At 42.8% G+C, this 25,222-nt stretch overlaps 1 protein-coding gene across 1 annotated transcript in view; it reads left to right on the top strand.

Annotated features, from left to right (window-relative positions):
* Positions 1-25,222, top strand: part of CRYBG3 (crystallin beta-gamma domain containing 3) — a 198,667-nt gene that overhangs the window by 147,681 nt on the left and 25,764 nt on the right. Inside the window, exons 13-18 of the mRNA XM_040423276.1 lie at positions 10,145-10,287; positions 11,858-11,984; positions 13,214-13,246; positions 17,677-17,786; positions 19,130-19,256; positions 19,974-20,113. Of these exons, the coding sequence (XP_040279210.1) occupies positions 10,145-10,287; positions 11,858-11,984; positions 13,214-13,246; positions 17,677-17,786; positions 19,130-19,256; positions 19,974-20,113 (680 nt within the window). The remainder of the gene's footprint in view (positions 1-10,144; positions 10,288-11,857; positions 11,985-13,213; positions 13,247-17,676; positions 17,787-19,129; positions 19,257-19,973; positions 20,114-25,222) is intronic.

Raw genomic sequence — 25,222 nt, forward strand, 5'->3', positions numbered from 1 at the left:
AACATAGCCAAGACGGATCCGTCTTGAACACCACTGAAAGTCAATGGAGGACAGATCCGTTTTCTATTGTGCCAGATTGTGTCATAGAAAACTGATCTGTCCCCATTGACTTACATTGTGTGCCAGGACCGTTTGGCTCAGTTTTGTCAGACGGACACCAAAGCGCTGCTTGCAGCATTTTGGTGTCCGCCTCCAAAGCGGCATGGAGACGGAACGGAGGCAAACTGATGCATTCTGAGCGGATCCTTTTCCATTCAGAATGCATTAGGGAAAAACTGATCCGTTTTGGACCGCTTGTGAGAGCCCTGAACGGATCTCACAAACGGAAAGCCAAAACACCAGTGTGGAAGTAGCCTTAGTTTGCTGTTCACTAAAATTCCTAGGTCCTTTTCCATGTCAGTGTTACCCAGTGTTTTACCATGTAGTATGTACTGGTGACTTGCATTATTCCTTCCCATGTGCATAACCTTACATTTGTCAGTGTTAAACCTCATCTGCCACTTCTCTGCCCAAGCCTCCAATGTATCCAGATCCATCTGTAGCTGTATATTGTCCTCTTCCATGTTAATTACTTTACACAGTTTGGTGTCATCTGCAAAAATTTGTATTTTACTGTGCAAGCCTTCTACAAGATCATTAATAAATATATTGAAGAGAATAGGGCCCAATACTGACCCCTGTGGTACCACACTAGTGACAGTGACCCAATCTGAGTGTGTACTATTAATAACCACCCTCTGTTATCTATTACTGAGCCAGTTACTTACCCACATACAGACATTTTCCCCCAGTCCAAGCATTCACATTTTATATACTAACCTTTTATGTGGTACAGTGTCAAATGCTTTGGAGAAGTCCAGATACACGACATCCATTGATTCGCTGCGGTCAAGTCTAGAAATGACCTCCTCATAGAAACTGATTCAATTAGTTTGACATGCCCGATCCCTCATGAAGCCATGCTGATATGGCGTTATTTGCTTATTTTCATTGAGGTGCTCTAAGATAGCATCTCTTAGAAAACCTTCAAACAGTTTACCCACGACAGATGTTAAACTTACCGGCCTATAGTTTCCAGGCTCTGTTTTTTGGCCCTTTTTGAATATTGGCACCATATTTGCTATGCGCCAATCCTGTGGAACATCCCCTGTTAGTATAGACTCCTTAAATATCAGAAATAAGAGTCTGGCTATGACATTACTTAATTCTCTTAGAATACTGGGTGTATGTCATCTGGTTCCGGCGATTTGTCTATTTAAATCTTTTTAAGAAGCCGTTGTAATTCTTCCTGGGTCAGACAGGACACTTTTAATGGGTAATTTACTTTTACATTCTGCATTTCATCTGACAGTTTCTTTTTTTAAGTGAATACAGTGGAGAAAAAAATGTTTAATAGCTTTGCTTTCTCCTCATCGCTCTCTGTGACTCCCCCCTCATTACTCTGTAGAGGGCAGACACCTTCGAGATTTATACTTTTTACCATTTATATAATTGAAGAACATTTTACGGTTAGTTTTACTCTCTTTGGCAATTAATCTCTTGGTCTCTAGTTTGGCTGCTTTTATTTGTCTTTTACATATTCTATTTTTTTCCTTATAGTTTTTCAATGCTTCCTCGCTACTCTCCTGTTTTAGTGATTTACAGTGCCTTGCAAAAGTATTCACCCCCCTTGACTTTTTTGTATTTTGGTGCCTAACAACCAGCAATTAACATGGATTGTTTGAGGATTTGCATCATTTAATTTACAGAACATGCCCACAACTTTGAAGATGTTTTTATTTATTTATTATGAAGCAACCAACAAATATGACAAAATAACAGAAAAAGTCAATGTGCATAACTATTCACCCCCCTAAAGTCAATACTTTGTAGAGCCACCTTTTGCGGCAATCACAGCTCCAAGTCGCTTTGGATAAGTCTCTATGAGCTTGCCACATCTTACCACTGGGATTTTTGCCCATTCCTCCTTGCAAAACTGCTCCAGCTCCTTCAAGTTGGATGGTTTGCGCTTGTGAAGAGCAATCTTTAAGTCTGACCACAGATTTTCTGTTGGATTGAGATCTGGGCTTTGACTAGGCCATTCCAACACAATTACATGTTTCCACTTAAACCACTCAAGTGTTGCTTTAACAGTGTGTTTGGGGTCATAGTCCTGTTGGAAGGTGAACCTCCATCCTAGCCTCAAATCACGCACAGAGTGGGACAGGTTTTGCTCAAGAATATCCCTGTATTTAGCACCATCCATCTTTCCCTCAACTCTGACCAGTTTCCCAGTCCTGGCTGCTGAAAAACATCCCCACAGCAGGATGCTGCCACCACCACATTCACTGTGGGGATGGTGTTCTTTAGGTGATGTGATGTGTTGGGTTTGAGCCAGACATAGTGTTTTCTTTGATGGCCGAAAAGTTCAATTTTAGTCTCATCAGACTAGAGCACCTTCCTCCATACATTTTGGGAGTCTCCCACATGCCTTTTCGCAAACTCACAACGTGCCTTTTTGTTTTTAGCTGAAAGTAATGGCTTTCTTCTAGCCACTCTGCCATAAAGCCCAGCTCTATGGAGCGTACGGCTTATAGTTGTCCTATGTACAGATACTCCAGTCTCTGCTGTGGAACTCTGCAGCTTCTCTAGGGTTAGCCGCTGCTAATAAATGTGTTATCAAAGAGCGATTGGATGGTCGATAGTGTCGTGTGGGTTGGGCCATTAGCACCAGGCCTGCTGTGAGGGTTAAATTTGATGGGCCGAGTGCCCGCATGTGCTTTTGGATTTCTGTCCAGAAGGAGCTAACCACCGGGCACGACCACCAGATGTGGCTCAAGGTCCCAACCTGCAATTGACATCCCCAACATGTTTTTGTGACTGATAATCACATTTTATAAAGCAAGTCAGGGGTTTTGCACCACCTGGATAAAAGCTTATAATGATTTTCTTGTATTCTAACACATGTCGAGAAGCCATGTGAATGCAATAGGATGAACTTTGTGACCTCTTCTGATAGCACTATGTCTAATTCTTTTCCCCACGACTTCAAAAAAAGGGGGGGGGGGGGATCTACTGACGAATTGAGCAGAAGATGGGAGTATAGAGAGGATCATTTTTGTTTCTTGCTTTTGTGGAGGAGAATTAATTGTTCAAACCAGGACAATGGTCTGCTGGCTGGATTGTGGTATATAACTAATGTGCATATGGCTTTGAAGTGTTCAAATTGCAGGAAATTGACCTCTGATGGTGTGATAAATGATTGTAGCTTAGAAATATCCGGTATTTTGTTAGCAGATAGGAAGGTAGCTACATTAATATCTTGTAGTTGTAACCAGAATGATCTCATAATTACTTTCTTTCTTTACTACATATGGGATTAGGTGTGCCGGCAAGAGTGGTGAAGTACCTTTGAAAGTTATGTTGGAGTGTTGAAGGGATTTCCATATTTTAACTGTGCCTTGTACCAATGTATTAGAAAGGGCCTGGATATCTTTCTGATCTGGTAGCCACAGGATTTTTGAATGGGCAGGTCCCAAGACCATTAAATCTGATCTGTGGCATGGGTCTGTGTAGAAAAAGGTCTAGTAGCCTGGGCAGCGCAGTGTTTTTTTTTTTTTTTAAATCAAATCGTTTTTATTGAATCAATAAATGCAGGATATTACAAAAACAATACATTGTCTTTTCTTACTTTATCCACCTTGTGGAATCGGTGTACAGCAATATCCGTAGAAATATCAACATACAGTTATATCATGTATCCAAACATAACAAGTACACATGTAGAAACAAATATTGAGACAAAGAATTGCATATGTCCTAACAATCTCAAATCCCCTCCCCTCCCCACCCTGTAACCTGGTCTTGAACCTACCTGAGCCTATATAACCACATGAGTATGAGATAACCAATCACTCCACATTTTATCAAACTTCTGAGGACACCCTCTCTTCACATACACCCCTTTTTCCAATATCAGCATGTCATGCACCTTCCGTTCAAACTCACCCAGTGTAGGCGGACTTCCCTGGATCCACCTCATAGCCACCAGCTTCCTGGCCACATACAACAACCTCCCCACAGCAACCTTAACCGATTCAGTCCCTCCAATCTCAGACACATACCCCAATACACACACCTTGGGATCTTTTTGAATTTTCAACGTCATTTTACTATTAATCATATTCCTTACATCCTCCCAATAATTACCAATTACTGGACAAGACCAAAGCATATGTAACAAATCCGCACCATCTTTCATACACTTTGGGCACTTGTCATCAATTCTTGGGCAGCGCAGTGTTTGGGTTGGAAATCAGTAATAGTAGATCGTCTGCGAAAGCAGATATGAGATGTGTATCTGAATTCTGGATAAAGCCTTTTATGACATCATCCTGCCTGAGCTTTTGTAGTAATGCTTCCATAGTTAATATAAATAGGGTGGGAGATAAAGGACAGCCCTGCCTCGTGCCATTTGTTATGTTGAAAGACAGAGACAGGGTGCCGTTAACCTTAATTCGTGCAGATGGTGTAGAGTATAATGTGAAGATTGCTTCTATGAATTGGAATGGAATGTTAAACTGTTGCAGTGGGTGGTGCATAAAGTCCCAGGCGACCCTATCGAACGCCTTTTCGGCATCGGTGCCTACAAGTACAAGTGGTATTTTTTTCGATCGCGCCAAAAATATCGAGTTAAGCAGACGTATAACATTAAATCTGCCCTCTCTTCCCTTAACAAATCCCATCTGATCAGGTTTCACTATGGCAGGCAGAATGTCACTCAGGCACCTAGCTAATAGCTTGGCCCAGATTTTGTTATCAATATTTAAAAATGAGATGGGTCTGTAGCTGGAACAGAGGCCAGGGTCCTTACCCTCTTTGGGATATGCGCTTCCAGCGCTTGTCGTGGGAGGTGGCCCCCCGAGCAGAGTTGGTTGCATAATAGGGTAAGGCGAGGCAGGAGAATGTCTTGAAATTTTTTATAGTATTTTTATAGTATCTTTAATCCATCAGGACCTGGACTTTTTCCTAGAGGGAAGGAGAGCATCGTGTCTTTCACTTCCTGCATTGTGATTGGTTGAGTTAGTGTTTGTTTGTCTGTTTCTGAGACTTTAGATTCAGACCATCAAAGAAGGATGAAATATTTGCTTGTTTGTTGGAGAGGTTTGAGGGAGTATCTAGGCTGACTAAATTATATAGAGAGGAGTAGTAGTCCTTGAATGCTGCTGCTGTTTCGGAAGTACGGGTGACTCTGCTACCTGTCTGGGTGGTTATTGAAGATATAAAGGATTTCTCCTGCATTTCTTGATTAAAGCTGACATCAATTTGCCTCCTTTATCCCCATGTGCGTATACGGTACTTTTTGTTGGTAATAGAGTACATTTTTGGCTAGTTTTGTGTTTAACAATAAATTTAATTGTTTACGCATTCTAGACAATTCTTCAAGTAAAGTAGAAGCGGGGGTTCTTTTTTGCAGTTTTTCTTGGTCCCTAATCTGCGATAGGAGATCCAGTATCGTTTTTTCCCGTCGCTTTTTTACCTGGGTGCCAAGTGCTATGAAGAGCCCTCTTATACTGTATATGTTTTATGGGTTTCCGAGATTATGGGTTCCGCCATGTCTGGCGTTGTGTTTGATTAAAAAAAGAACTGGAGTTGGTTCATAAGAAGGTCTACTTCTTATTTATCATCTAATGTTTTGTTAAGACGCCAGGTCCAGTCCCTCTTAGGTAGGTCTTTAATTGTTAGTTGTATTAATACAGGTGCATGGTCTGAGAAAGTGGATGGTCCTATGTCAGATTTTTTGAGGGCTGGTAAGGTGCTGTCATGGGTAAAAAGGTAATCGATTGGCTGGTGTGTTTTATGTGTGCTGGAGAAGAACGTGTAATCTAGGTCGGTCAGGTGCAATGTTTTCTATGCATCCGAGAGACCCAATAATTGCAGACGGTTATTTAGTCTATTGAGGCTGTTTTTACACTGTGCAGTGTTATTGATGAAGAGTCTGTTCTAGGATTTAGTGCCAGATTGAAATCACCTCCAAGTATGATGGGGCCCTCTGCAAACGCTTGCAATTCTTCTATTCTTCCCATAATCCAGGAAATCTGTAAGGTATTTGAGGTATATACAGTATGTTAGCGAAGGTGAAAGAGCCAATATTGCCTTTCAAGAAAAGGGCCCTGCCATCCGAGTCTTGGTGTTTTGATGTTAGTACGAAGGGGATATCTCTGTGAAATGCGATAGATACCCCCCTGGAAGCTGAGGTGTCATTGGTGTGGTCAAACCAGGACGCCAAGTAGGTAGTGGGTAGTTTTGGAATTTTATGTGTTTTGAAATGTGTCTCCTGCAACATGCACAGATACTTTATCTCTTTTTAGCAACGTCATTAGGTCACTAAGTTTCGTGGGAGCATTAAACCCTCTAACATTGTATGTGCAAATTATAAGGTCTGCCATTTATCAAAGTGGTGGAGCGAGAGATCCACTATGTCAATGGGAATCACCGGCAAGAATCAAACAAGAGCAATACAACACCCCCTAGATAGATAAGTAATGGTACAAATATATGCATATTCATAGGTGAGAGTTGCATGATATAATCTTTTTAATGCAGTGTGTAACCATAACACCCAGAAGGGTTTAGGAGAGATGGGGAGGAAAGCATCCTGAGCCGAGACACTTCGCGTTTACCCCTTGGATAGTGATAACTCCTGATGTTGTTGGAGCCCATGTGTAAAAGGGTTTCCCTCTGGATCCTGCAAAGGATCTGTGCCCCCCCCCATTAGCCAAGAAAGCCGTCCCCTGTTATTTACTTAATTGTGTGAAAATGCAGCACTGAGAAGACATATGCTTCCAATTCATCATTGCATGGTAGAGATAAGAGAAACAAGGGGAGAAAAGGGAGGCAGGAGAGGGAAGAGAGAAGGGGGGGGGAAGCATCGGCAAAGCGGCGCGAATTCGGTACGGTAAAAGAGCCGAGAGATGGTGAGCAGCCAGACAGGGTGACACATCCACTCCCCAAGACAGCACTAGTGCAAACAGACACGTAAAATCTGTTAATGTCTACATATCCCAATGATGCCAAGGTCAGAGACAGGTCACCCCCGTGCCCAAACCATCAAACCCTCCACACATCACATTACCGCAGTCCCAGGACGTGAATCTGGTAGAAGAGAGCCAAGGCAGAAGAGTACATGGGTCCTGTAGATTTCAGGCTGGTGCCTTTCTTGGGTTCTTAAGAGTTCACCCCTTCTTCTTAGGAGAGCGTGCATGTGACACCTCCATCCAGGGCTCCATGTGAGGCAGATCCGGCAGGGTGACCTCCGCCGGGATCGGCATCCAAGATGGTATCCTCATGGGGGGAATCCCCAGTCGGCTCCAGGCATCTGAGAGATCTTCTGGAGTGTGGATGGTGATCCGGTGGCCATCTTTGTGTATCGCCAGGCCGAACGGGTACAGCCATGTGTATGGTATCTGTAGATCCCATAGCTTCTGAAGAAAGGGGCGGAGTGTGCGCCTTATCGATAGTGTGGTAGGCGAGACATCCTGGTAAAGGTGGATCTGATGCTCTTGATGTCGCAGTGCAGGTTTGTCTCTGCTTGCTTTTAAAATGGCGGCAGTGTCCACAAAGCTAAGGAGTCCGCAGATGATGTCTCTGGCTTGTTCTCCCTCTTTGGGTGAGGGGCGCAGAGCTCTGTGTATACACTCCATGACAATTTTGGCGGCTCTTTCTGGGCCCAGGAGCGAGACAAATATCTGCTGCGCCACAGCCTTTGATACGGATGTTCTTGCGGCGGCTTCTATTCTCCATGTCTTCTATCAGTGTGAAGGCTCTGTTAAGCTGAGTTTCCTGGGCTTTGATCATGTGCCCTGCCATGTGGCAAAACTTCTGAGAGTCAGAGACCACTTTTTCCACTTCGTCTACTCTGTGGCCTATTGACTGGATCTCTTTTTTAATCTCTGAAAGCTCTTGTAACATCGGATTCATAGCATGGAGTATAGTTTTCTTTAAGAATGCCTTAGTGATAGGCTCTTAATCACTTGCCTGTGGAGCTAGACTGTCCGCATCAGTGTCGGAGTCTCCCTCTGCGTCCGAGGCGGGAAGCTGCACCATATTGGAGGCGCGCTTTGAATTTGGCGCTGTCGCTTTGTGCAGAAATTTGTCCATATCTGCTTGCTGTTTGGCGGTCCCTAGTATTGCTGCAGGGTCTCTTGACTTGTCTTTACCAATTTTGACCATTTTACCAATTTTGACCATTTTGGGTAAGCTGTAGTTGCTTCTGAAAGGGGTAAGACAGTGTCTGTGCGGAGCTACTAAATCTTGCAGCCCCCCAGAAACACTCTTTTGAATGACAATTGGAAGGTTATTACTTTATGGTCATTATTTCCCGTTATTTCCCAGGTCCCCCAACCTGCACATCTACATAATAAATGCAATTTGCTAAAGTGACACAACCCTTTTAAGGTTTTATGCAACCTGCTACTGAATGGCTGACCAGCAAGCCAAGGACAGGGCACTTTAACAGTATTTGAAGGGATTATATGTCATTCTATAATTTTTATTATAACTTTTCATTGGGCTCAAGTTGAAGTTCTTTCTTATAACAAAAAACTATAAAGTTTGGAGTGAATGTAGATACATAATTAGCCTCCGTTTTTTTGCGGAGCCATAATAAAACTCCCTTCAGTGTACCTCCAATTCAGTACAGCAGCATATAGAGATTTTTTTCTGTCTGATTCCACATAACTTCGACAGAAAAAAAATCATATTTCATATTCCATTGCAGGCCATATGTACAAAGGTATTCTCCCAAGAAACAGCGATTCTAGAGGATAATAGCTCCTCACATATTGCTGCGGTCTATAACACTTTATTTTTAAGTTCAATATTTCTAAACTTTGAAACAAAAATGTCATTTATTACTCTGATATTGCTTAGTGAGTTATATTTTAACCTCAGTTGGTAGAGTTAAGATAAGAGGCGCCCGCTGGCATGATTGATATCTGCATGTGCATTCCACATGGATTAATCAGTGCTTAGTGATGCCAGTTAGGAACTACACATGACTGGTAGCGTGGTTTATTTTCCAACTCCACCTGGTTTACAAACAGCCAAACCACAGCTAAGTGCACGAAGCCAGGATGCTGTACACATGCCCATGTCTTACAGGCAGGGAAAGGTTGACACAAGACTGGTAAAATGTACTACATGGCCTGCAGTATTATAGTTAACTACTTATGTGTATTGTCAGGCATTGCTTTTAGGTCCTGCGGTATTATACAAAGCTCTGAGTGTTGCCTTCAAGCACAGAAAGGTGTCCTCTTCTCTTGCTCCAGTGACATTGCAGAAGGTTCAATACTGATAATACTGTACTTCTTCCACATGATTGTCTACTCTAAAAATGGCCACCAAACCACATGCAGGAACAAAGCTTCAAATTACCAGGCGTGACTTTGACTATCCTGTATAATAAATACCAACAGGTTAGAATTGGGTAGTGTCGAGCCGGTTCCATGCAGTGGAACTAGCCTCTACTCAGATTTGATACCAGGTAGTTTGTTTTCCACTCTGGACATAGTACCCCTTCAATGTAGATAGTAGCAGTGTTGTGAAGAGTGTCTCGGACCAATCACTAGTCAGCAGTCTTTTCATGGTACTGGCTTGTCTCACTTGGGACCTTCTCAGATCAGGTACCAAAAAAGTGCCAGGTACTATTTTCAATTTTGGCCTAGTGTAAATTTTTTTTTTTTTAAACGTAGAATTGGGTTAAAGTTGAGTCGGTTCTATTCAGTGGAAAAGGAGAGTATGTAACTGGTGAACACTGACCCCTGTAGTCTGAAGCATATAGGTCTCCTACCAAAGCCAGTATGGGGACACATTTCAGGATACAGGATCTATGCTTGTTTGTACCCTTTACTATGCCACGTAGGAAAAAAGGTTGGGTTGCTTTTGGGCATGTTCCCCTATAATGTCGCAGAACCTGTTTAGAGTTTAAGTCAAGAAAGGTGCCATATGGTCTCCTTCTATGGTACACATACCATTGTCTACGTCTATTGCCCCATGCCACGATGTGTCTTTAGAAATAGATTTCTGTCTTCTTTTCCATCAAGGTACATTCTACTTAATGTATATTGACATACAAACAAATTCTTCAAATTCTTCTGTACCGTAGGACTTTTTAGAGTCATCTGTCACCTTGTATGAAACGGATGAAGAAGATGGAAAGCAAATAAATCTTTTCAATCAAGCGGTTCCTGATCTGGAGCTGGCAGGATATAACACAAGAACGCAGTGTATACACGTGACAAAGGGAATGTGAGTAGATTTTCTGCTACCAGTGTATAGATACTGTAGATAGATGGATAGATATATAGATTTTGTAAAGAAGACATACATATTACATACATATATATTAACCTCAGATTATAGCATTTTAATATACAATGGTCCAATGAAACCATATTTTGACTAAAGGTTCCAGCCTACCAGCATGGACATTGTACTGGTAAAATGCCTGTATTACTGGAGTACATGCACTGAGTAGTATTGTTCTCTATAGTATAGTGTGGTACTACATGTCATATTTATGTGAGCTGCTGACACCAGTTGAGGACGGCTCTATGATATTTTTATGGTACTCAGTGTACTGTCCAGGTCCCTGAAGCCTTCTGTCCTCTACATAAGCAGTGATTTCCATCTTCTGACTTGAATATGTAGGGATTTGCTGTTTCAGACTTTGAGGGTGACATTTTGGGGCTTCAAACCAATGATTAATTTTCCAAAGAGTCATGGTCTCAGGTTACATTGTCCTCAGGTCTTATCACAACAGCCTTTGTAAGGCTGGGGGTCCCAGCTTATGAACCTCTGTTAGATATTGTCTGACATCTATCAGTGAAGTTAGAAGAAGATGACTTCAGCACAGTCCAGTACAGAAGGACTTTCACTATTGGTACTTGTGGTCAAGCAGGACATGGTTCACTGGTCACTGAGTAATATCTACATAGCTTATTGGAGAGTAATGGAAATGCATCAGTTGTACAGTTCTGTACTGCCGCCATAGCAGGTTAGTGATGTCAGTTAGGAGCTGGTATCTAGACCTTATAAAATGCTCTAAATCAATCATAACTATTTTCCAGCATTTCTAAAGAAATATACTAGATAACTCACATTTCTTGGTTTTAGAAAGCCTATAGTGTTGTAGATTGTTATTCCCAGTTGATGGAGGTGTCGTTGAGTTTTATAGGGTATTCCCTATTAATGATGCTTGGCTAATCAGCGCTAGTAAAATTAACGGGACTTAATTGGAAAAGGAGATGCACATACTGTGAGGCTGCAACAATTAAACACAAGTTCTTAGTAAACCAATATGTTATCTGTGTGCTGTGGTTTCGAAGCCATGTTTAGACTCACTGTTTTCTACAATTTAGCTTTTTTCCACCAAATTTATAAAATTATTAAAGGCTTCTTTACCATAAATTATGAAATGGTAACTATTGTATAAATCCTCATGTACACTGTAAACCCTGGAATCCGTGCATCACTATAAGATTCCTCCACAAATTACTGCATTGTACCCTAGAAGCTATGATCTATCCATGATACAGCATGTGATGGGATATATCAAGTCATGCTATACAGAATCTGTGGAAGAAAAGGCTTGTTCAGGCTCTACCATTCCAAAATATGCATGCATAGGACTCCACAGACCTTGTGTACTTGAGGCAATCTATAACCCCAACATGTTCTGCATGCTATACAGAGGCCTCTGTCACACTTTAGAGCCAACTACCTGTCAGCATCTGATTTGTACTGGGGATTCTCTGATATTAAATGGAGATACTATTTATGTTGCTATTCTTATATATTATGCTGTCTTACTTCATAGGTGGGTTGCGTACCAGGAGAAGCATTTTTGTGGAGAACAATATGTACTGGAAAAAGGCAGATACAAGTCATATGTGCACTGGGGAGGCAGCAACAACACAATCTTGTCTATTAGACCGGTTCTTCTGGTGAGTTGCCTTGGATTATGAGGAGTTTATACCGAAAAACCACCAGAATTGGATAAAAGTTATCCAAAACACAGAGAGACATCCATTGGTGGTCTGAAGTGTGCTACAGTACATACACAATTTAAGAGGGGATCAAAGCCCTAGCATTAGTAGAACGCCGTTTAAGGGTTCGAAAGTCAAGGTGACATAAGATATCAAATTTATTTAGCTAACCTCTAGTGAGATATAGCAACTTAGCAATCATCTATATCAACCATAGTTACAAGAAGTAGTAGACTTCCAATTTTCCAAGCATACAACAACTGTAGTCTGTGTTTCTTAGTGTTTCTCAGTTGAGTCCCCCCTATTCAATTATATTGCCTCAAAGTAACTGCAAGACGGTGATCATATTCTGTGTTACACACAGTATAAAGACAAAATGAGCAACCTGTGGCCTGCTGTGCCATTCTCTAACCATCTGGTCACAGACATGCCTCTATGGAGGTTACCACATGTAGAGTCCATGTCAGAGAGAATAGATATGAGACACAGCTCAAGAGCAGGGATGGGCAATTACTAATGGTGCATTGCATATCCATATAGCCAACAAGATGACTTCCGTGTGGCACTTCAGAAAGAAGTAGATTAGCTGGAAAGGAGGCCATGTATGTGTGCGGCTATCATCTTTATAGTTTGTGGGAGTAGTAAAACACTTGCGTAAACCACAGTTTCTGGAGTTCCAATGGAGACGGGGTCCCCATTCTTTTGATAGGTGGGAGTCCTGGTAGTGACGCAGAAAATATTTGTGTCATGCACTTTTTATATATCTCAGTTGGTAATACCCCTTTCAGTTTTATTGCGGCCGTTGGGATCTTACAATGTGGACCTTGGACTGAAAAGGGTTCTGCATCCCTGCTCTAGAGACTTATGGTGTATACACCCTGACGTAGACTTACCAAAGGTTGAGAACCTAGGGTCTAAATTCTAATGAGTCTAAAGGAAAAAAAAGAACTCTGTTTGCCATAGGTTATAACCGTCCAGGTAGGGGAAGTTAGAGAACACTATGCCCTGGGGTCAGAATATAATTATACTTCATGTTAGACTTCTATTAATGCAGATTTTTGTAATCACATGCTGCATGGCTACTAAATTTAGAGTAGCGCTGACTTGTTGAAAAAAATTATATATATATATATATATATATATATATATATATATACCTGCTGAAATAAGGTTCATTTCATTTTCAGGAACCACTTGGACGGAACGACGTGAAACACTTGGTAAGTTCATATTTTCATATTAATGGAAACACTAAGCGATAAATGATGAAGAACACTTTGTTCTGTGCCTACATCAGCGTTAATCCCACATATTACCGATTGGCAGTCATTCTTGGACCGTTCTTCCAATCCAGTGCTTGATATATAGAATAATCCATGAGACATTATGGTAAATGAACAGCAGGATTTTGTAATATGAGTTATTGAAGGAGGGCATGAAGTAAGAAAGCTTGATGAACTTTTCAGACCTCTGCATCATTATTCTTTTAAAGGTCGGTGTTTCTGGCCATGCTCTACATACAGTGCTTTGTAAATTACATAGAACTGTTCCCATTCTGGTAGAAACAATGCAGGATGAAGTGAATTTTATTATTACTGGAATATAAAAGGGTTGCTCACCAAGGGCATCTACCTTTAATGATCCATATCAACTCAACAGTGAGCTGGTCACTAGGGATAAAAAATATTGTAACCCCTGGAGATCATCTGTTTTTGCTGGGAGGGAAGGGAGTACTTCCACCATTTTACTTCAGTAGTACAAAACAAACAAGGACAACCAGGTATTAGCAAATTCTGCATAGCGAGAGAAGCTATTTTCAGAAGATCTCTGCTGTAACAAATAGCAGGATGTCTCCTCTCTACGATGTCCAAGTGCCCTAATAGAGATGTCTTTCATTAGGGTTTTTAAGGACATACTGTATTTAAAGGGGTTCTTCAGGATTGATTTAAAATTGCTGTCATAGAAAGTGAGAAGTACTGGTTGCCTCCACTTGCAGAGGTGTCGGGGGGAGGGGGGGGGGGAGGGGACATACTACGGTCTGGCACTTGCATATATTACACATAGGTGAGCTTTCCTGTCAGGCTGCTCAGCCATGATGGCATATTGTAGGCAGGATTACATCATTACAATCTATTGAGAATTATCTTTGTAGATGTGCATGAGCAATATTGTATGCATTACTAATAATTTTTATTCCATGTTTGTCCAGACAATTCCATATTGGGGTTCTCACAAAATGTTTTGCCCATTGGCCTGCTCCCTAACAAATGTGGATAAGGTAGTGTCCAGAGGACAGGTCATCAGTTAGAAGAGTCCGAACATGTTGGGATTTGATGCCCTTTATTAGTAAATTTTCTATATGGATGTTGATATAGAACTAGGTAGACTTCCATAATATATGCTTATCATGTTCCCAGTTACTGAACATAGCATAACTGGTTGGTAAGTGAGTGTTCATACACAGGAACTATGGATCAGATGTTAGAGTCTGTAAGGTTTTTTGAAAACTTCTCTGTATATCAAGTATTTTTTGTGTAGACCTTAGCTTTTGGATATAAGAACCTATTTATGATGAATGTTGTACCAGGAAGTTAATTCAGGATTTTTGCTTTTGAAGCTCAGACCATAGCAAATATCCAACTAGATGGACTGTAAATAAAAAGATCAAAAATAGTCTGAAAACCTGCATTTTGTCTGGGTGTGATAGCACAACGGATGTACATAAAAATAGAGCCTTTCAAATCACCAGAAATTATTTGGCAGGAAAAGAAAAATGGAAAAGATTTATGAAAACAGGTGACAAAGAAAGCACTTGGCCTCGGCAGTCAGTCATATTTCTGCTTTTATTTTCCAAAAATAATTCTTAAAAATTAGAGCTTGAATATGATTAGTTACTATGCGTGCTTATTAATTGTGGTGCCCTGCCCCAATGTCTCTTGCCACCATCACATGCACCCTCTTCTACACTGTACCAAATGCAAACTAAGTATACTTACCTTTCTTTGCAAGTACTAGCTGACATATTCCCTGGAGCAGGGGCGTCGTTAGGTCAAAACATTCAGGGCTTGAGCCCCGGATGTTTTGTCCAGTGCCCCGAATGTTATGCTGACCTGGTAGCATTTTCTTTTTATTATTTGGCTTTTCCAGGGCCCTTTAATATTGATTGGACCTGGGAAACCCATCACAGATCATCCCCCCACCCCCCTTGTACTTGTTCCGCTGATCCGCTACTTGTGGGCTGCGCGGGCATGAGTTCAGTCACTTTGGTGCGCAATCCCGTCCTGCGGCGCGTTATCCCACGAGACCCGCCGCGGGAGGTCACGGGTCTCGCGGGATTACACACTGCAGGACGGGATTGCACACCGAAGTGACTGAACTTATGCCCCCGCAGCCCACAATTAGCGGATCAGCAGAACAAATACAAGGGAAGTGGGGGGATGATCAGTGGGGTTGCCCAGGGTCCACTCCCATCAATATTTAAGGGCCCAAGCAAAGATTTCTGCAGTGGTGAGGAAATGAAACATAACAGATATTGGAAAGTTACCGAATGTTGTATTATATAATGACTGCAGTCTGCAGTACTGCACTTCATTTGCGTAAACCAGAACACCCCTTTAAGGCTAGTTTCACACTTGCGGCAGGACGGATCCGACATGCTGTTTACCATGTCGGATCCGTCCTGTGGCTGTTCGCCGTGCCCCCGCTCCGTCCCCATTGACTATAATGGGGATGGGGGCGGAGCTCCGGCGCAGCACGGCGGTGCACGGAGAAAGCCGCCGGACTAAAAAACCTGACATGCAGTAATTTTAGTCCGGCGGCTTTAAGCCGTGCACCGCCGTGCTGCGCCGGAGCTCCGCCCCCATCCCCATTATAGTCAATGGGGACGGAGCGGCGGCCCGGGGGCACGGCGAAACAGCCGCAGGACGGATCCGACATGGTGAACAGCCTGTCGGATCCGTCCTGCCGCAAGTGTGAAAATACCCTAAGCATGCCTTAAATGTGCAATTTTAACACAGTGGGCTTGTGCCCCGGATATTTTCAGACCCTAGCAATGCCCCTGCCCTGGAGTTATCTAAGTGTCTCGTCTTTAATACCTGCCACCCTAGCCCCCCGCTGTGATAGCACAGACCCTGGTAACCCACTAGCCTAGGAAACTGCCTAAAGGCTATGGACACATTCTTAGCATTTTTTTGTTATTGTGGTTTACTCATCTTGGGCTAAAATCATTTTTTCAATTTTTTTTAATTAAAAATGTTAAGCCGTTTCTGAGTTACAAGGGTTTAAAATCAGTCTGTTTGTAAGCTGTCGCAGTCTGTTTTCCTACAATTCCTTCATCTGACAGCTCATGTGTAGCTCTTATCCTGATGTCTTGTCCTTATAAACACGCTTAAATATGTGTTTATGAGGTCAGGAGATCAGAGATAAGAGCTGCACGAGTTGTCAGATGATAGGATTCAAAGAAAACACAAAGTGACAGCTTGCAAACAGACTGATTTTTTAAATAATGATTTGCCCAAAAAGAGTAAAATGCAATCATTAAAAAAAATGCATACAAAGGTGTCCATAGCCTTTAATTATGTTCACATTCTTCTTTGAAAATGGAGTGAATTGAATAATGAACAATTTTCACAGACTGTCCCGGGACAAAAAAGAATTAGCAGGTGGTCCCTATAGGTTTGTCGGTATTCCTGGGGCAGAACCTACATGCTCCGAATTTACCAACTGCAATGTTGGTAAGGATGCATTCAATGACATGGCACTGTAGATTGCTAAGGAGTTTCCGTGTGGAATCCACATGGAAAATCATCATCATATCCAGTGTAAACATGGGCTATGATTAGGTAGCCCAAAAAAATAGATTTTAGGAGTGGTCTAATTGGCTCCTACAATGTGACCACTCCTGAAGTCTACATTATAATGCATTATAAGAAAGTAAGAAAAGTTTTTTTACAAAAACAGGGCAACGGCAGAATCAGAACCAGTCAATTTCAACTATTACCTTCGAACAAGTGCTCATTGTGGAAGTCTGTATTCTGTTGCATCAGGACACCCCTTTGGCAAGCTGCCATCAATGGGGCATATATTCCATTATAATGGTGATTACATTGTGTTGATGGTGCCTGCAAGAAAGTAGCGGAATAAATGATTTAATATTGACTGAATCCATAATTGGAATTCTTTCCACTCATAAAGGTAGAGATTACAGTAATAGTATTATATGAGTGTGCATAATGCATTTTCCTAACAAAATCAATACAACGGCTCCAAATCAGGGGACATCTGATTTGGACAGCTTGTTTTTGTTAGAAGGATCTACCAGTAATAAGCTTATTACAGGTTGTCTGACTGCTGAGACTCCCTGTGATCGGCTGTTATCTATAGGGGAAAGTGGCAGCAAGTGTTTTTTTGCCTTGCAGCGCCACCACAGGATATATAGAGTATTACATAGGTTTTTTTTTATAGTTACATAGTTAATAAGGTTGAAAGAAGACATAATTCTATCAAGTTCAACCAAGGGATAGGTGGGGATACGGATCACTGAGTTGTCCAGAGTCGTCGTTCTTCACTCTAATATATGATGGTCCTGAATGAGGGACACCCTTCTATAATCACTCAAATCTTCACTACTTATATATTTGAATTATTGCAGATTAAAGCCTACTCAGGGGCCGAGTTCCAAGGAGAATCCATGGATTTCACACAGGGTGTATCCTGCTTTACATCCTTTATGCCCATGTCTTTCAAGATCTTAAGAGGATGGTAAGCAGCCCATGAATTGCTGAACACTATATCTATGGCATGAAACTGTCACAATGTAGGGGGATGGGAGGTACATAGAATGACAACAGAAGGAAAATGACCAGAAACTAGGCCTCACGGCTAGGGAAAGGGAAAAGGTCACCACCTAGGAAACCCTAAACCTAGCCCTGACTCCTGTCAGTATGAATAAACCCTGAAGGTAGGAATATACATACACCGTAAACCTAGGCCCTAGTAATCCTGAATAGCCCTAGGAGTAGTGACTGGGTCTGAGACCACTGGTTCCTTCCCAGATGAACAAACCAGAGTCTCCCTGAGGCCTAGTAAACAACGAGCAAATGGGAACAACAAAATACAAAGGGAAGTACACTTATCTTCAATAGAAAATCTATGCCCAGGAATTTAGATGAGGACAACACACCAGCTCTTCCAACTCCAGGCAGATAATATCAACCGCATGGTATGAAGTGTGAGTCCAGACTAAAACAGAGGAGCAGTAATGACCACAAGTTACACCTGAGACAAGAGGTGTGGTCATTACCAACAACAACACTGGAAGAAGTGATAACAGATAGGCTGTCAGATGACCTAACGTGCATCCAGTCTCTCAGATCTTCTAACCTCTGTCACAGGAGGGACCATGACAGAAACAGCCTGTGCCCTCTGTCTGTATCCAGGTATGGCGCTAGGAAGGTGACATCCCGAACTCTGCTTATATGTAATGGAATACTTCTAGAGCTAAATGCAGGGGATTCCTATAATAATATTACAGAGTTTTCCTCTTGTTAGATACTGATGACCTATCCTCCAGATAGATTATCAATATCAGATCGGTGAAGGTCCTACACCCAGAACTCCCACCTAGCAATTGCTTTGGGCAGTTGCTAGTGGTGAAAACACAATGGTTGTGCCCGGGTACTGTAGCTGAGCTCCCATTCACTTGAATAGAGTGGTGCTGTGGTTCCTTGCAAAGCTATTGTGCAGGGGAAATGTCAAAAGGACCTCTGACCTTTCATTTTTGGGGATCTGCCAGCGTTAGAGAGGTCATACCCCACTGATTATAATGTTATATTACACCCTGTAGTATTCCAGAGCAATCTTTAATGGGAAATCACCTTAAATCTTGATTCATATAAATGGAGAGTTATTCAGTGAAAATATGGATGGGACTGGGAACGCCATGTTCTCGAGGTTGGTAAGGTGGCATCTTTCAGACCCCCATTATCTGGCACTATGACATGTTTAATAGCTGTCACATTATATTATATCTACATAGTTCTTTTTCTCTCTGCCTCTATAGTGACCAATTATGATATATTTGCCCAATTCACTGTCTCTTCCAGCTGGCTGCTGTGTTATGAAGCAGACTCAAGTGACAATCTGTGTGTATTGGAAGAGGGGCATTTTCCAGACTTGGCTTTGTGCGGATGCCCTACAGCTGAGATCAAATACATCAAGCCAATAGATTACGTAAGATATTTGTAGCATCTGTTTCCCATTTTGCAAAGTTTAGTACAAAATATCATTTTCCTAATGTCTGTAGTCAGTCAGGCTTTTGGATAGCCTACCAGTGTTTTGTCCTATTTAGTAGTACAAATCACAATATGAATACGTGTATTAAGGAAGCAAGTGATTTTCCATTTGCTTTCTCAACCACAAATAGTGTCTATAGATGCATTCATATTTCATACCATTATCTTCTCGAAGAGGACCAGCCTTCTAGAAAAGGAGTGGTCCCTCAACAAGGTTTCACCATATATATCTGATCATGATTGTAAATTTACATGGCAGCACCATAAGGCCTCTTGCACACGAACGTTGTGTATCCGTTCCGTGCATTGGGGACCGCAATTTGGGGTCCCCAATGCATGGGCAACGTCCGTGTGGTGGCCGGGATGGATCGTGACCCATTCAACTTGAATGGGTCCGTGATCCGTCCGCACCGCAAAAAAATAGAACAAATGAATTTTTTGGGCGGTGCGGAGGCACGGACAGAGTCCGTATTGCTTCCGTTCCGCATCTCCGTGATAACGGACCCATTCAAGTGTATGGGTCCGCATCCATGATGCGGAGTGCACACTGGCCGGTGCCCGTGTATTGCGGATCCGCCGTGGCCGCAATACGGCCACGGGTACACAACGTTCATGTGCAAGAGGCCTAAGTTTGTGCTTTTCTTACTCATTCTAGGTCTTTGCTGAACCTTCTATAAGTCTCTTTGCCCTGGACTCTTGTGAAGGGAGAGAGTTGCACTTTGAGGATGCTGTGACCTCAGTCCTTAGCAAGGACCTTCACTTTTATGCCCAGTCTGTGTGGGTCAGAAGAGGGCTGTAAGTATCAGTAATCATAATTTGTAATAATGTTGGAATTGCCAGATTGTATTATTCAGAAATCTTTGATTTATAGAGCCTATGGGACATGCTCCTTGTAAAATGAGGATTAATGGTTACTGGACAGCTGGCACATGGTCGTTTTTAGAACCAATTGAAGTTAACGGGGCCATTGAATAGTAGCCACCAAAAAATAGGACATGTCCTATTTTTGGTCCTTTTTACGTCCAGACGGACCCCATTAAAATCAATCGGACAGTTTTAAATGGCCGTTTAGACAGGAGTGCACCTGTCTAAAAATGGGTAGACCAAAAGCCATTCAAGGGTTAAAAATTGTCACCTCATTCACTTTTATGTGTTGACTCCATATGATGTGACATCCTCATGCTAGGAGCACAGGTCCTGCCTCCAGTCATGAGCGAGTGTATCGACGCGTGCAAGTGGGTGAGGGTATTTGTTATTTTATTTATTTATTTTTATTTATTTTAATGGATCTGTTGACACTACCAGGGCTGGGGGTAGGTGAGGCCATTGTATATACTGGGAGCTCAATAGAGCACAAAGATATATAATGAGGGGCCCTAAGGGGCCATTATTTATACTGAGGAGGCTAAGGGTGGACTGGCATTAGACCCTACAGAGAAATTTCCCAGTGGGCCGATGCCCATAGAGCCGTCCGAACCCTCCTGATGTCCGCGAGCAGGGTACATAACAAGCTGATGCTCTCAACAATGAATTAATGCTAGGAGTATTAGTATCTTATGCACCTGGCCGGCCACCATAGGTGCCCTCCTGAATTTAATTGTATGGGGCTGCAGTATTTTGTGTTGCACTGTGTTATTTGGTTCTGCTGGGGCGGTATTTTGTTCTGCACTGAAGTATTGCAGGCCCCGTCTACTTATGTTGTCTCTGCCTACATGTTTTGCCCCACCTTCTGTCAGCTTGAATTCTCCTACAACATGGGGCTACTTTTAGGATTTTTCCAGGGCCACTTTGAGTTCTCAGTCCAGCTCTGGAGGAGGCACAATGTGGGCAATTATTAATAATGGGGGCACTATGGGGACATTACTTATACTGAGGGGGCACTATGGGATCATTATTCATACTGGGGGACACTATGGGGCCAATATTCATACTGGGGGTACTATAGGGGGCCATTTGATGTCCAAGCGGTACTGTGGGGGAGGGGCATAAAATATGCTGAGGACACTGCAGAGGTTGGGATGCAAAAAAAAGCCAATGAACTACATCCATTTTTAAAGGCCGGTTTAGAAAATGGATGCACACGCTGATACAAAATGTCTCTTTTTAATTTCAATATTTTTTTTTTCACCGTTGTGTTCTTACTCTGCAAACATCTGATTCCTCCTTGTCCATAATACATCAGAATCACATTATCTTATTGGTGTGGATGAAGCCTACATGCAGTAAAACTGCCATGTTTTTGAGTGGTTTCAGAAATATAGGACATGGATGATGCTGAGAGTTAGGGCTCATGCACACGGCAGTTGTTCGTCTGTTCCGTGCATTGGGGACCGCAATTTGCGGTCCCCAATGCACGGGCAACATCCGTGCGGATTACACAGACTGATCCGGACCCATTCAACTTGAATGGGTCCATGATCCGTCTGCACTGCAAAAAAAAATAGAACATGTTCTATTTTTTTGCAGTGCGGAGGCACGGAGAGAAACCCCGCGGAAGCACTCCGTAGTGCTTCCGTGGGGTTCCGTGCCTCTGTTCCACACTGGACCTTCTGGATTGGGGACCCATTCAAGTGAACGGGTCTGCATCGGTGATGCAGTGCAAAACTGGCCGTGGCCTGTATATTTTGGACCTGCTGTTTGCGGGCCACAATATGGGCACAGCCGGCACATGTTCGTGTGCATGAGCCCTTACCAGTAGGCTTCAGAGTGGGCACCAGTAGATCTTGATGTAAGGCTACATTCACACAACCGTATGTGTTTTGCGTCCGTTTTTTTTTTTTTTTAAGATCCAAGGTAACAATGCCTATCCTTGTCTACAAAACGGACAAGAATAGGACATGTTCTATCTTTTTTGTGGGGCTACAGAACGGACTTACGGATGCGGACAGCACACAGTGTGCTGTCCGCATTTTTTTCGGACCCATGGAAATGGATGCTTCGCATCCTATCCGCAAGAAAAACGGAACGGACACAGAAACAAAATAAGTTTGTGTGCATGAGGCCTAAGGCAAATCGTATAGTGAGTCCTATTAGTTCTGTGGGTCTGACAGGTAATAGACACAGAGTAGAGGGCAACTCGGTCATGTGTGAATGGGGCTAGTGCAGAAACTAACTGTGTCTGCATTTACTAATGTGGGGGCACCTGAAAAGTGGGCCCAGGTGTGCCTGTGCTTGGTCCTCTGCAAGATTACCTAACTCATTAGCCGCAAAAAGTAAATCCTAAACTGAGAAGGTTGGACCGTTCATGCCCCATAGTATCATTGCAGCAGAACTGCAGAGCGTAACGTCTTCCTGTAGATAAGGCTCTGCATTCTTCTGGTTTTGCTGCGGGTGTAAATGTTGAAGGAAGATGGAGTATTTTTCATTTTCTGATCTGTCGGCCATGTCCATATGGCTTAGTCCTATAGAAGGTTTTTACATTCATAGTGATAGTTCAGTGCTGTGTTCACTTAAAGGGCTTTTCCCATTACGACAAAAAAAGAAATAAGTGTCTGAGCGGTGGCGATCCGACGGCTGGAGGTGCCCTATGCGCCCTGTTTGAGTAGAGCAGCAGGTAGCATGTGTGTCCGTCACTTCAGTTTACCCTGTAGGACATAGCTGAGTACAAGTGCCCGGCTATCTATGGCAGCCCTGCAGAGCTGAAAGGAGTGGCACCGTGATGGATGTCTGTCACTCCATTCAAACGCGGGAGGAGCGCCGGCTCCTGTCCTCCTAATCAGTAGGGGCCGATCAGACCCTTGTACCCTATCCTGTGGTAATGGGACAGTTCACACTTGTGTTATGGCTTCTGTGCATAACGAACCCCAGCGCTCTGCTGACTGTGTCATATGGTGGATTCCTGTGGCACCTGAAACTGGTTATTGACATAATGGCGTCTATCATGTGCGGGCATGGGATTTGTTGTTTTGAACTACTTGCATCCCCCATGTAATAAGAACTTTGGAGCATCTATTCTTATGAGCCTTTGTTATGCCATCCATTATTATTACTGCTAGAAGTTATGAATGAATTGCTAGCAGTTTGCAGTGAAGGTCCAGATGGGTGTTACCAGTTGGGGTATGGCACTGGCAGCACGGACTGGATAATGTTAGACCGTGCAGGGACATTAACCATCTGGACCGTCCAACTTCTAGTAGGAATAATAAAGGAATGGCACAACATAGAGTCATAGGAATAGATTCTCTAGAATTGTTATTACATGGGGAATTCAAGGAGTTACTATCAGATAGAAAATTGAAGAGAAATATGGTGATGTGAATAACCACTCCTGCGACTCGTGCTTGTATAGCAGGAAACTGCAGGTATTGAGCGTGACTGCACATACAGTAATAATCTTTATTTACATAGCACCAGCATGTCAGAGGGCTCAATCATGCATTGCATAGCAACTAAAGTCAACCTTGCTCACAAGAGCTTACGATCTATGAGGAAGTACTTTGAGGGTGGCACATAAAGTGCTTGTTTTGATGGTAGTGGTATTGACATTTTTCATGGTCTCTTGGACATACTGTTTTTTTTCTTTACATTATTCTTTGTATGGTGCCAATTACAGGGCACTGAGAGGGGGGTTTGTTAAATTGAATAGGGTCCTGGTCTTTTCGGGATTTCATACTTGATTAGTTACCATTCCTATGCTTGTTGTTTCATGTATGACTCCTATGTTTCAGTGGCACGTGCCTTGGCAGACCCAATAAGAAAAGTTTCAGAAAAAAGGTGCTTGATTTGTACAACGGTCCGGCCATCTTAACAAAATAGGGGAGTAGATATAATACTGCAAGAGCCAGTCACCGGCCAAGCGTTAGATTACGGAATATGATAGGCCTGCCCCAAAACATGTGTTTCTAGGGACAGCCTAAAACTGTGGGCGTTGGAAGTTACCCTGATTGCCTGGAGTAGGGCATTCCAGAGAACTGGTGCAGCTCAGGAGAAGTCTTGCAGATGGGAGTCAGAGGTTTGGATTGTGGAGGATGTTCATAGTAAGTCATTGCTAAGTCAAGAGTACGGGAAGGCTGGTAGACAGAGATTGGTGAGGAGATGTAGGAGGGTTTCGCAATGTGAAAAACTTTGTGGGTGGGATTGAGAAATAAATCCTATACCGTATGGACAACCAGTGCAATGACTGGCACAGGGTGGAGGCATCGGAGTAGATAGATGAGCCTGACTGCTGTATTCAGGATACACTGGAGAGGGGAGAGTCTGGTGAGGGGAAGACGAATTAGTAATTAGTTATAGTAGTCAAGATGGGAACGGATCAGGGCGACAATGATAGTTTTTGTTGTTTACACAGTAAGAAAAGGGTGGAATCTGGAGATTTTTTTGAGGTACAATATAATAATAGCAAAGACAGGTGCACTCTGCGATGTTTTTGAGGTGCAGGTGGCATGAGCGGAAAAGTGAAAGACTAGAGCGAGTGAAGGAAAGATCAGTATCAAACATAACACCAAGACGTGCTGCCTAGGCATGATGGTAGTACCACACACTGAGATGGATTTAGGTAAAACTATGTGAAATATTCAGTTTAAGATAGAGAGAGGACATGATGTCAGAGACAATGGACAGACTGGTGTTCTGTAGCAGAGCAGTGGAGATGGCCTTCATGGATGGGAGCAGTCTGATGACGGCACGATGCCGTAGTGCTTCCTGGCTGTTGATCTCTCTACATTTATCTGTGGAGCATTAGAACTAGTCTATGCTAGGGCTGGCTCAGACATGTGACTGGAAGCTCCTGGACCTCAGGCCACAGTTCCACCATGTCTGATGTCTTTATGTGGCAGAGGGGTCAGACCAGGGCCCTGTGCGGCTATATGCAACATTGTCACATATTGTTTCGAGTTTATTTAAGGGGAAATTCAAGTCTTGCCCTGGAGGACAGTCCTACCTGAATTCTCCTGACAAGGTGCAGCC

This window comes from Bufo bufo, chromosome 3 (assembly GCF_905171765.1).
Source record: "Bufo bufo chromosome 3, aBufBuf1.1, whole genome shotgun sequence".
Lineage (NCBI taxonomy): Eukaryota > Metazoa > Chordata > Amphibia > Anura > Bufonidae > Bufo > Bufo bufo.